Source organism: Muscardinus avellanarius, assembly GCF_963383645.1.
Source record: "Muscardinus avellanarius genome assembly, chromosome: 2".
In the NCBI taxonomy this organism is placed as follows: domain Eukaryota; kingdom Metazoa; phylum Chordata; class Mammalia; order Rodentia; family Gliridae; genus Muscardinus; species Muscardinus avellanarius.
Genome location: NC_137787.1, coordinates 66,752,675 through 66,766,141, shown reverse-complemented (window position 1 = coordinate 66,766,141; position 13,467 = coordinate 66,752,675). Strand labels below are relative to the sequence as shown.

Below are 13,467 nucleotides of genomic sequence, written 5' to 3'. Positions count from 1 at the left end.
GGTCTGGGAGTATAACCCAGAGGTAGAAAAGGCCCTGGGTTCTACCCCCAGCACCACAAAAAAAAAGAAAAGAAAGAAAAGAAACATATTTAGGTGCTAGCAAATCTATGTATGTATGTGTGTGTGTGTGTGTGTGTGTGTGTGTGTGTGCGCGCGCGCGCGCATGTATGTGTGTGTTACTAGAGATTGAACCCAGGGGCATTCTACCTCTGAGCTAAATCCCCAGGCCTATTTTCCATTCTTTATTTTGAAATAGGGTCTCACTAAGCGGTGGAGGGCCTCACTAAGTAGCCGAGGCTTGGCTGTGAACCTGCAATCCTTCTGCCTCAGCCTCCCAAGAACTGGGATCGCAAGCAGGCGGCACCACAGCCAGCCGCAAATCTCTTTGTAAAGAATAGGCTTGGTCATTTTTAAAGGGTAATTCTGCATATAACATGTCATCTGTATTTTTTTATCACCAAGCCCTTACAAGTTTGTAACTACATATTCATGAATGCTCATTGATTGAACGAACGATGGTCTGGGTGACTGGACCTATGCTCTGCAATGATAAAAACTATGATCCTAAGATGACAGCATCCCAGATGCTTCTACAATTTCCCAGTAACAGTTGCTGCTAAATAAAGGGTTAGGGTTGGATGAGTGAATTAATGAAGACTCTCAAAGCAGATCATGTTGTGGAGGAGTGCCCATGATTTAGAAAGACTTGCTTATAGTCTGAATCAGGCTTGTAGAAAATCTCAAAAATGAAACTGAGAAGTATGAATTCATTTGAGGGAGCCATTCCAAATGTGTCCCTAGGCAGAATGTGCCCTGCCTTCGATATCTGAACCTGTTGTATAAATGCATACGTGCAAATGAGTGTGCTCTGAACCCGAGGCAGCCTGAGGCCAGCTGCAAAGCCCAAGCTGTGACAGCCAGCCACCCCTGTACACTCCGGCCCTCACTGAGCACAAGGTGGCCTGTCCGGATTATCACAAAGAGCAGCAGCATGGTGGTGACCCTGCCTGAGCTCCGGCTTGGGCTGCACGCCTGTCTTCTGATGAGTGGCACCGTGCCACCCTTCTATGGCAGTGTGACTGTGACCCTATGACTGTGACGGTGACCCTACTCCAGCTGATACCAGGTGCACATGAAACTCTCATACAGAGAGGAAGCTTGGGGTGAAGCAAATCATTAGCCACTGCCACCAAGCTAAGGGACAAAGGGAGTTGGGGGATGGAGAATTACTGTACATGAGACTCAAATGGAAACAGAGCTCCTAGCTGGCCATGGTGGCCCACGCCTGTAATCCCAGTACTTAAGACGCTAAGACAGTAGGATTGCAGGTTCAAGGATGTAGCAACGTGGCAAAGCCATTTCAAAACATAAAATAAAAAAAGGGATGGGTGTGGCTCAGAGGCACCCTGGGTTTGATCCCCAATAATACACACACACACACACACACACACACACACACACACACACGTCCTGAATTTTCTCCTGCTGAGAATGAAAACTTCCTCCTGTTAAGGACATAGGCCAAGGAAATTAAGACTGACGTGTTCTCCGGTTAGCACAGCCTAGCTAACTCTGTATGTGTATATCACCTGGCTTTTGTTTCCATAAATTGTAACCCCTTCTGTGAGACCTGTGGAGAGGCAATCTAGCTGCTTCTCCCTAGTTTGATCAAATTGCATTAGATTCATTTTTTCCATCATTGCCCCCTTCTTATGAGGACAGGTGGCTGAATCTGACCAGTTGAGATCTGGGCAGCTTTCCTGTCTTGGCTGCCCATAACAAAACAAAATTTATGGGTCACCTCCCCAGGGGCACTAATAATTGGTAGTGTCCTACTCAAGTTCACAATCAAAAAAGTGGTTTCACGTTGGTGCTCTATTTGATAAACAAGTTCCAATCCTGTTTCTGTTAGCATCTTAAAGGCTGGCAAGATGGAAAAAGCCTCAGGGCAGAATAATTTTTAGAAATATGGATAAGTTTATGTTTCTATTCTCTCTGTGTTTCATACCAACCACTCCAGCTCAGAAAATAATGCCCTTGATACACACTTTGAGTTAAAATTTAAGAGATAAGTGAGAAAAAGAGTAACAAACAAAAAGAGCCTACCCACAAGATGTTCCATTTGTCACATTCTGGTTGAGGGAGCTGTTGATCCACACTATGGTGTTATTCACACATGCTTTGCCTGGAGTCTCGAGCTCTTGTATTTCAGCCTCATATGCAATAAAAACATCTGTCATTGTACCAAAAATCATAAGCATGCCTGGCTGGGCTAGTCCATGGACAAATGCACATAAACTTCCAATAATCATCAGCCAAATGTCAGTCGATGAAGAAAATCGAAACTTGAAAAACAAAGGGTTCAAAAATCATCTATGGGTGAAAAGCAGGAAAGGTAGGAGGACTATTTAATTTTAGTTAGTAGAGTGTGATAAATAGCACTCAACACAGAATGTTATGGGAATCATCTTAATTGAGCAGTTGAGTTTACACTAAGTATATTAAAATATATTGTACATCAGTTACCTAAAACATGAGATTTACATGGTTAGGTCATGTTCTTTCTTGTTAATCTCTGAATTCACTCTCTTTACCTTGGGAGCTGACTTGAGCATCTTTCTCATCTGCAACTTAAGGGGGGAATAGTCACTGTCACAGATACCATTGCCAAGTACACATACCACGAGGGATGGAAGTTCCCCAGTGGTATGAGTTGGCTCTCAAACTGAGGAGGACAATGAAAAGTACCTATCTATGCCCAGAAATGCCTCTCTCCTGTACAAATGTGTATTAAATACCATACCTAAGCTATAGAATTTGTAAAGACTTGTCATCAGAATACCTAAGAATCATACTGTGATGATTTCCCTTACTGAAATCATAATTACGAGTTCTATGACTATTTTCCAGGAGACTGCTAATCTATTGGACGGGATTTGTGTGTTTAATCAGCAACATAATTCTAATTGCCATTCAACATGTTTTAACACAGGTAAAGCTTATGACTGAATAAGTTATCATTGTAGTTAAAAACCTGCCAATATGACTAAAGAGTTAGTGCTTCCTCTGTGCCGGAACAATTCAGAATTATAAAATCAATGCCTTAAATCAGCATGGTTCTATTACCAGTTGAAAGAAGCCAACTTTGATGCCATCATCTTTCTTCTTCTTCTTTTCTAACCTAAGGATAAAAATAAAGATTTTAAGATCATTTTTAAACAATGAGAAATTCTCCCTAGGTAGTGTTTTCATGAGCCATTCATTTTTTAATGTTAAATTTTTTATTTTTTAAAATTTTTTATTGGTGCATTGTAGTCATACATCTTAGTGGAGTACAAGATGGTGGAGGCACACATGCACACATCACCCAATTAGCCCTTACCCAATTTCTGCCCCATTCCCTCCCCTTCCTCCTTCTCATGTTTGGCTTAGTGATTGACTTTGATGTTTGTTAATGTACATCATGTACATTAGAGAATCTCCCTCTTCCCCCCTCCCATCCCCTCAGGTCGCCTTATTTGTTCATCTATAGTATCTCCTTTTTGGTCTAGAGTTCCTCCTATGACTCATTTTCTCCCTAGCTTTTTCATATTAGGGAGAGCATCCAATTTCTTATTTCATGAGTCATTCTTTAGTAAGAAAGTTCTCAATAGGTGAGAAATTCTGGCCAAACCTACCTGGTTGTTTGTTTTTGTACTGGGAACCAAAGTCAGGGTTCTCTACTGAGCTATATTGCTTTTTAAAATTTTTTTGAGACACAGCCTCACTAAATTACCCAGGGTGACTTTGAACCTGGGCCTCCCCTGCCTCCACCTCTTGAGTTTCTGGGATTACAGGCATGTGCCACTGCACCCGGCTCTAAACTTGGTATCTTAAAAATAATCTTTAATTCTTCCAGACATTTTAGTAGAGCTAATTATCTTGGGTCCAAGAGACTCAGTGAGGTTTTTCTGAGAGATATTAAGAAAAAGCAAAAAGTTATAGGCACACCTTATACCAACAAATAACTATTTGCTCTCAGCCATGGCCTTTGATTTATTTACTGATGCCTACACTTCTTTATGGAAAAAACTGAAATGGTTAGAATGGCTTCTGTCTAGCAGTTAAAATTTTGACAACAAGCCAGGCTTGGTGGCGCATGCTTGTAATCCCCACGCTTGGGAGGCAGAGACAGGAGGATCTCGCAGGTTTGAAGCCAGCCACACTGGCTTACGGGACCTTGTTTCCAAATAAAAATATAAAAAGAGGTCTGGGGGTGTAGCCCAGAGGTAGAAGGGTTTCCAGGAAACCCACTACCACCAAGAATATATATATTTTTTGACAACAACATTAAATAGTGCTGATATGATGAAAAAATTGAGGCACACTCCCATAGTTGTTCTAAGATCAGATTTCCTCAGTATTGGTATTCACGTCATTTCTCAGAAGGTCATGCTTGACTTGTCTTTGGCCTCCTCAGCATCAAGGATTTCCACTTAACCTGAGTCGCCCATCCCATGGACACGCCCTGGACGTTGGAGCTGCTAGGCTTCTGACGTGTTTAATTGCACTGGCACTCTGTGGCTGCCAGGCATCTCGTTTTCTCACTTCCGTCTTCCTACCATACCTATTTATCAACCTCAGTTAGAATGACAGTCTCTTAAATTCCCCAGTTACATAAAATCACTCAGCCCCATCAAGAACTTGCTTCCTTCCCCATGCATCTCAAATCCCACTGCCAGGCATTGGGACCACAGTCTCACCATCACCCTCAATCCTTTCCCTCAAGTCTCTCCTTGGAAACTGTCTCTGCCTCCATCGGGGTTGCGGGGACAGCACTGGCAGCATGGACAAAATTCAGCCAAAGGCTGTGTGGCTGGAGTGTTGAGGACTGGAATACAGCAGGAGACAAGGCCCGAGCGCTGATGAGGCCAGACCGTAGGGCCCTTGCATGAGGTCTCAGTGAGGACTTAAGACACCATTCTGGGAAGGACAGTCAGAGCAGCCAGGGGCCGGGCCCTGCGGCTGGCTTTAGGCCACAGGGCAGTAATGTCTCTTGGAGTGAATAGACGAGTGGGCATGTGCTCTGGCCTCTACAGACCACTCCTGTTCCCTCAGCAGCTTGGTTAAATGGGTACTGTGACCTTCACATTCTGCATATACCAACTGCAGAAAAAAGAACTTACTCGATTTCCTACTCATCCTCTTGTTGCTATCCATCTGCCTCCCCACCATTATCTAGGGGAGGAGAGAGCGATTCTTCCAGGCCCAGGCCTCCCTGACCACCTCCAGCCCAAAGCTAAGCCTGCCGCCCCCACTGCCTCTCACTGCCATGAGGGACTTAAGTTACTTCCTTCTTTCCTTCCTTCCTTCTTTTTTTATTTTTCCTTCAGTACTACTGGTTGAACCTAGGGGCATTCTGTCTCCAAGCTACACCCCTAGCCCTGTTTAATTTTTACTTTGAAACAGGGCCTCACTAAATTGCCAAAGCTGGCCTTAAACCTGCAATCCTCCTATCTCAGCTTCCCAAGTACTGGGATTACAGGCATGCACCACCATATCTACCCTTAGGATTTTTTAAATATCTAAAACCCCTCCCTCTCTACCACTTCCATGTAAGGAATCACCTGGTACCTCTCTTCTCTTGCCTTTTGAAGTAGGTCCCACCTAATTCTGCCTTCAGACCAAACAGTAATCAGCTAACAGCTTGATGTGTGTGTGTTCCTGGTGTTAAACCCAGAGCCATTCTACCTCTGAGCTTTTATTATTTTTGAAATGGGGTCTCGCTAAGTTGCTGAGAATCTCACTATGTTGCTCAGACTGTCTTTGAACCTGCAATCCTGTTGTCTCGACCTCCCAAGTACTGGGATTACAGGTGTGGACCACTTTGTCAACTCTGACATTTGTTTTATATGAAAATTTAAATGCTTAATTTAAGGAGAAATATCTTTTCTTTTTTTTTTTTTTCAGCAGTGGGCACAGAACCCAGGGGCATTCTACTTCCCTCTGAGTGACACCTCCAGCCCTATTTTTTATTCTTTATTTTGAAACAGGGTCTCACTAAATTGCAAAGGGCCTCACTAAGTAGCTAAGGCTGGCTGTGAACCTGTGATCCTCCTGTCTCAGCCTCCCAAGTACTATGATTCCAAGCATGTGCATCCACACCCAGCTCTAAGGAAAAACATCAAGTAATTTAATTTTTGGTTTCTACCATTTGCCTGTGGGAAGAATTTGGAGTTTGTGGACCTCCTTGGGCCCATGAACTCATACTTATCCAGCTTTTCTTTGGCCCACTTAAGCCAGGTATTCTGTGATATTTCTGGAAACATGGGGGAGGTTTGGACCTAATATAGAAAAGATATTCCAAAAGGTCTTTAAGTCGAATCATAGTAATTTTTTTTTTTTTTTTTTTTTTTTTGGCGGTACTTCAGATGGAACCCAGGGGCATTCAACCTCCAAGCCACATCCCCAGCCCTTATTTTTTTTTCTTTATTTTGAAACAGGGTCTCACTGAGTTGCAAATGGCCTCACTAACAGAGTAATGTTTTAAAGGGGAAAATGAGTTGTATGTACCATTTTATAGTAAGTACAATGTTCACGAAATTATTCTCTGCTTTGTGCCTTTTATGGGAAAATTATAGAATTAGAAAAGAAGATGCATTATTAAAATAGTCACTTACTTTGATTTCTTTTCATTGTCATCTGTTAGGATAAAGACAGTGCATAAAGAAGTTAACAATAATGAAAAATGCAAATTAATCATTAATAATTTTCTCTGGAAAAATTCTATAAAATACTTTTATTCATGGAACATTATAAAATGATTATTATCTTTCTTTGCATGCACTTTCTCTCTGAATATATAGTAGAGAAGTATATATTATATATAGCATACTATATAATATATGTGTATTATAGAAAATAGACTTTTGTGTGTGTGTGGTACTGAGGCCTTTCTACCTTTTTTTGTTCTTTGGAAACAGGGTCTCTTAAGCTAGCATGGCTGGCTTCGAACCTGTGCGATCCTCCTATCTCCGCCTCCCAAGCGCAGGGACTACAAGCGTGCACCACCACGCCCAGCGAAAATAGACATTTTAAGACTCAAGTCTGCTGCCTTGACTACATTTCTGGACTTTTCTCCAAGACATAAAATATTTGTGTTTTCTAAAAGCATATAGAGACCAATATTTCTAGAGGTGGTCAGGGAGGTGGTCAGGGAGGCCTGGGCCTGGAAGCTGAAGAAAATGTGATATTTTAAATTATAAAATAAAATGAATATTTATTACTTGGTTCTTTAGGAACAACAGAATTCATCAATTTAGTAGGTCACATATAAACTGGTTATAATAAAATATCATTGTCATTTCCCCACCAGTAGGCGCCATGGGGTTGAGCCACAGAATATCTTTCTCAGCAGAGGTCAGAGCACACGTAGGGTGGGAAGTGAAATTGGGGGCCCAGGGTCATGAGTGAAGGGAACCAGGGGGAAGGAACCCTAAGGTGCTTTGCCATCCACTGCTGTGGGACAGCATATCTTGGTTCCCCTCACATTTTAAATCAATTTAAGTAACAATACAAAAAGATGATAGTGTAGACTCAGGGTTGGGTTTGAGAATTAAAGAGAACTGAATCATGGCTCTATTAACTATCACTCATGTGACCTTTGCCAGGTTTTAAAAAAAAAGTTAATCAAGTCTTTGTTTCTTTATCTGTGAACAGTAAAATCATAGGATTTAAAAGTAAAAAGTGGCTTGGAATTGCCTATGCTGACAACATGCCAGGTAGTAGTGCCACAGGTGCCCTAGCACATGACCTCATCATGGCCAGCAGAGTCCTGGTACAGCTCCTGTCAGGATCAGGACTCACTAAACGACTGCTCTGCCACTGCCACGATTGATGGCAACAGCACAGGATTTAGTTACCAGCACAGCCATTGACACCCAAATAACTAACCCCGACTCTCCCAGGGAGAGAAGTGTTGATGGGAGATGCTTCCATTCATCCACACTCTGGGTCCTTACCCAGAGCCAGCAGAGCCGCCTTACATGGGTTCTGGAGGGCCCCACTTGGTTTTGTAAGACTCATACACATCATCCTACATATGTTGCTGGGTTTTCTCTGCTCCTTGAAACTTCACTAGTTTGTCCCACTTCTGCATCCATCTCTCTGTGAACCCAAGAGAAAAAGAGCACTTACATAATCCATCTGACTCAAAAACACGATTCTCCTCCCCATGCTTCTTCACACTGCGAAGAACTACTGAGTCAGACATGGTAGTTACGATCTGCAGTCAACAACCTATAAAAAATAAAATAATTTGATTTAAAAATAAAGCAATTATTGCAGTTACTGTCTTTTTTTAAACCAAAGTAGTCAAATAAAACAACAATTTGGTTCGAGAAATGAGCTTCACTAGTCAATGTCAAACAAAAGTAGGATTTTAACTGGCTAATAACTCAACAACAGATCCTAATTAATATGAAAGATAAACTGAAACCATTAGTAATAGCTTTCTCTTATTGATAGATGGATAATTTTATTTGTTCTTTCTGTTTATTTATGCCTTATTTATTTTTATTTTTTAATTTTTTATTGGTGTATTATATTCATATATCATATTGGAGTAAAAACCTTGTGTGTACATACATGTACACATCACGGATTTAACTCCTACCCAATTCCCACCCATTCCCTCTCCATCCCTTCTTCCCTTGCTTGGCTTAGTGGTTGACTTCAATATGTTTAAGTACATTGTGTGTTTTAGAGAATTTCCTTCTTCCCCCCTCCCATCCCCTCATTTATTTTCAAAATGTGTTAACATAAAAACTATAAGAAGGGCAAACAAACTGGTGATATTTTTTCTACCTCTGAGCTACACTCGCAAGGCTATTTAAAAAAAAAAAAAAAAAACACAGGGTCTCACTAAGTTGCCAAGGCTGGCCTGAAACTCGTGATCCTCCAGTCTCAGCCTCCAAGTACTGGGATTACAGGCATGATGCACAACCATTCTCAGCTCTGCTGACATTCTTAAGTCAGTGTAATTGACCAATGACACCCAAATACTGTTGGGTAGCCGTAGGGTTCCTTTGTAAACACAGCCCCAAGGGAAAGCAAAGAAAGGATAGTCTGAATAAAGCTTTGTTGCAGAAGGACAGGCACAGAGAGATGACAACCCAGAGACCAGGTTTGGAAGGAGAATTCTTTCATTTCCACTGGCAGGGTCCAGAGGACTAAAGTCCAAAATCTGAGCCCTGAATGGCATCAGAAGACCGATTATACAGCTTTAGGGGGATGGGGCAGGCTTGATTGGCTCGATAGGTGCTAAAGTATGCGTTAGGTTTCAGTTACTTTTCCTGAGTTTGATTTGTCCTAACTGCTCTCACATGGTTAGCGTAGGGTGTTGTTATCTTGGGCTCCTGCCTCATTCTCTCCTTTGAAACCCCACCATAACATCTATTGTTGGCTGTTTGACTCATATTTTGAGTCTTTATTACCAGGTGAGAAAGAGGGGTGGGAGTACAGTGTGGAACTGTTCCAGCCTGCCAGCAGTAAGAGGGGATGAGGAGGGTGTGGCTGGGCTAATTTGGGGTAACCCTAGCAAAGTCCAGACAATGAAGAATATTCTCAGGCTTCCCCCATCCATAGATCAGCTTCCCAGGTGTGACTGGAGCAGGGCATGGTGTCTTTCACAGGGTCAGGTGGCAGGGGTTGTCAGGGTCTGTTACCTGGACTACTTCTTGAGAATTTTCAGTCTACATGGAAACCTTCTATGTAGGTGCATACTATTTTAACTGGCTAAGGGTGCATACTAATACTAGTAGGTACTGATAGCTCCATATCAGGGAAGTTCAGAAACGTCCATTTCTATCTTCCAAGCGGGAGGTTCCAAATGTTTGGACTCCAGGGGGCAGTCCTGATTCTTGCTTTGAATTGTGCGGACTGCAAAATGTACAACATATGGTAGGCCATCTTTTGGGCCATCTTGGGTTTAGGAAACCCTCCTTCTTGACTCTCAAACTCTCTATTCATCCTCTTGGGAAACCTGCAGGTTGATGATGAGCCCCTGGGGGAAGTACCTTAAGACACACTCATCCTGCCTCAGAAAAGGTTATGGTAGCTCATAATTTTCTCCAAATGTCTCTCCCTAGCAGTGACACTGGATATTCTGGGGTATAGAGGAACTGATGTATAATTTCTCATCCTAAGGTGCAGCGCCTGGGCTTGCAGAAGACCTGCTGGGTGGCTTTTCCTATAGCCCTGATAATATTTATTCAGCCTCTGGTGAGCTTGTAACACAGAATAGTCGTATCCCATACTGACCAGAAAATCAATGTCCTAGTCCCCGGCTGTCCTCTGGACCATGGGCTCTCTGGGAGCAACCAAGTCTAGTACCCTTCAATCTTCAAACATATCAGCTCCTCGAACAGTGAGTAACTGCAAACGTTCATCTCCTTGTAGTTCATGCCATGGTTAGCCTTGCTTGTTCCTCTTAGGGTGTTCACTTTTCCAGTGCCTGATTTCCTTGTAGAGGCACACTGGTCCTAGCATAGGGGTGGTCTTCCTGGAGCTTTTCCCAGTGGGGGCCTTCCACCCGTGGCTGAGGCACAGGTCAGCACTGTTGTGATTAGATCCACTTTTTTCTTCATCCTCCTGTCTGCTTTCTTTTTCGTCTACATTGTAGTTTGTGAAGACCTTATTGGTGATCTCAAGTAGTTGAGTGGCATTCATTCCAGAAAAGCTATCCAGCTTTTGTAACTTGCAGCAGGTGTTCCTTGCACTCTGACTTATGAAGGCCATGTTTATCACTTGCTGGTTTTCCTATGCTTCTGGGTCAAAGGGAGTGAAAGTGCAATGGGCTTCACATGGCTGCTTGTGAAAGGCACTGTTGTAGCACTTCATGGACTTTTGCTATGTTAGCGGTCCACTGACCCCTCTCCGTGTGCCCTGGAACGATGCTTCTCAATACTCCTAGAGGCTTACCATATCGTGTGGGTCATTGGGGTCCCAGTTAAGATTTTCTGCAGGTAAAAGGAGTCTAGCATATGCGGATGGGTCCACCATCACTGACAGGGCAGTTTCCTCAGTAGCTAACAGTTGTAGAATACTTATGAAGAGATGTTGACTCAGAGACCAGGTTGGGAAGAATTCCTTTATTTCCACCAGTGGGATCCAACGGATTAAGTCTGAAATCTGAGCCCCAAATGGTGTCAGCCATATAGCCTCAGGGCAATAGGGCAGATCTTGTTTGGTTTGACAGCTGCGGAAGCTTGGGTTAAGTTTTGCTTCCTTGTTGTTGTTTGTGTGTGTGTGTGTGAGTGTGTGTGTGTGCACCCATTGTAGTCATACATCTTAATGGGTACAAGTTGGTAAAGACATACATGCACACATCACTCATTTAGCCCTTCCCCAATTCCCACTCCATTCCCCCCCTTTCTCACTCATGTTTGGTTTAGTAATCAACTTTGATGTTTGTGAATATACATCATGTGCATTAGAAAATTTTCCTCTTTGGCCAGGCATGGTGGCGCAGGCTTGTAATCCCCGTGCTTGGGAAGCGGAGACGGGAGGATCGCACAGGTTCGAAGCCAGCTGTGCTGGCTTAAGAGACCCTGTTTCCAAATAAAAAATATATAAAAATAGGTCTGGGAGTGTAGCCCAGAGGTAGAAGGGCTTCCAGGAACCCCAGAACCACCAAAAAAAAAAAAAAGAAAAAGAAAACTTTCCTCGTCCCCCCTCCCGTTCCCCTCAGTTAAGTCACCTTATTTGCTCACCTAGGGTTTCTCCTTCATCTAGAGTTTTTCCTATGACTATTTTTCTCCCTAGCTTCTGCATATTAGGAAGAGGATCCTACGTTTTTTTACTTTTTTTTTTTTTTTTTTTTGCGGTACTGGGTAGGAATTCAGGGGCATTGTACCTCTGAACTATACCTCCAGCCCTATTTTTTATTTTTTTAATTTTTTTGAAACAGAGCGTCACTGAGTTGCGAAGGGCCTTGTAAGTAGCTGAGGCTGTCGGTGAACCACAATCCTCCGATCTCAGCCTCCCAAATGCTGGATTACAAGAGTGCACCACCACGCCCAGCTTATTTTTTGCTTTTTGTGACTGACTAATCTCACTTTCTTTTCCTGAGCCTGATTTCCTCTAACTGCTCCCACATGGCAGATATGTGGCTAAGACTCCACATGGTAGGTGCAAAGCAAAACCATCTTAGGCACCTGCCTCAGTGAAAACATCTACAGAATTAGAGTTAGTCTTATTCACAGTGGAAAACTCAGTTTGTAAAGAATGCAGGATTAAGCCAGGTGTGATGGTGTATGCCTGTAACCCCAGTAATTGAGAGGCTGAGACAGGAGGACCGCGGGTTTCAGACCAGCCTCAACAATTTAGCAAGGGCACAAGCAATTTAGCAGGACCCTATTTCAAAATAAAAATAAAATGGGGCTGAGGTAGAGCTCAAAGGTAAAATGCCCATGGGTTCAATCCCTAGTAATACACATATACTCACACACATACAGAACTGTGAAGCTGGGTGTGGTGGTGCACACCTGTAATCCCAGTACTTGGGAGGCTGAGACAGGAGGATAGCAGGGTTTTTTGTTTGTTTGTTTGTTTGTGTTTTTGTTTTTGTTATTTTGGCGGTACTGGCGTTCCTGGAAACCCTTCTTCCTCCGGGATACACTCTCAGACCTAATATATATATATATATATATATATATATATATATATATATATATATATATATATATATTGGAAACAGGGTCTCTTAAGCCAAAGAGGCTGGCTTCGAACCTGTGGGATCCTCCTGTCTCCACCTCCCAAGCGCGGGGAATACAAACATGCGCCACCACGCCCGGCTAGGATAGCAAGTTTGAGGCCAGCCTCACCAACTTAGCAAGAACTCAGCAGCCTAGCGAGACCCTATTTCAAAAACTTTAAAAAGGGCCGGGCATGGTGGCACACGCTTGTAATCCCCGCGCTTCGGAGGCAGAGACAGGAGGATCGTGCAGGTTCGAAGCCAGCCTCTCTGGCTTAAGAGACCCTGTTTCCAAATAAAAATATAAAATAGGTCTGGGAGTATAGCCCAGAGGTAGAAGGGTTCCATCCCCAGTACCACCCCCAAAAAAAATTTTTAAAAAGGGAGCACTGGAAGTATAGCTTGGAGTTAGAATGCCCTGAGTTCAATCCTTAGTACCAAAATCAACAATAATATAGCAACAAGAACAACAATTATGAAAGGAACAAGCATAGTATCTAAATGGAAATCATACTGAAAATAGTCTTCTCACCAACAATAGACACTAGATGCCAGGAGAATAACATCTTCAAAATGCTGAGAAAAAAATAACCTCCAACCTAGAACTTTATAGAGGACCAAAACATCATTTGGCACAATTTTCAGACCTGCAAAGCCAAGAGTGCTACTCACAGACCTGCACAAAACAGCTATGAGAGGCTGTGCCTTAGCAAGAAGAAAAGAGCCGACAAGAA

General features: G+C 42.8%; 1 protein-coding gene across 1 annotated transcript in view; it reads right to left on the bottom strand.

Moving 5' to 3' along the window:
* Positions 1–3,138, bottom strand: part of ABCB11 (ATP binding cassette subfamily B member 11) — a gene marked incomplete at its 3' end in the record, with an annotated part of 64,561 nt that extends 61,423 nt beyond the window's left edge. The window contains exons 1-2 of the mRNA XM_080689781.1: positions 3,127–3,138; positions 2,107–2,345 (exon numbers count right to left, since the gene is read on the bottom strand). Of these exons, the coding sequence (XP_080545907.1) occupies positions 2,107–2,312 (206 nt within the window). The 5' untranslated portion in view covers positions 2,313–2,345; positions 3,127–3,138. The remainder of the gene's footprint in view (positions 1–2,106; positions 2,346–3,126) is intronic.
* Positions 3,139–13,467: the final 10,329 nt, after the last annotated feature.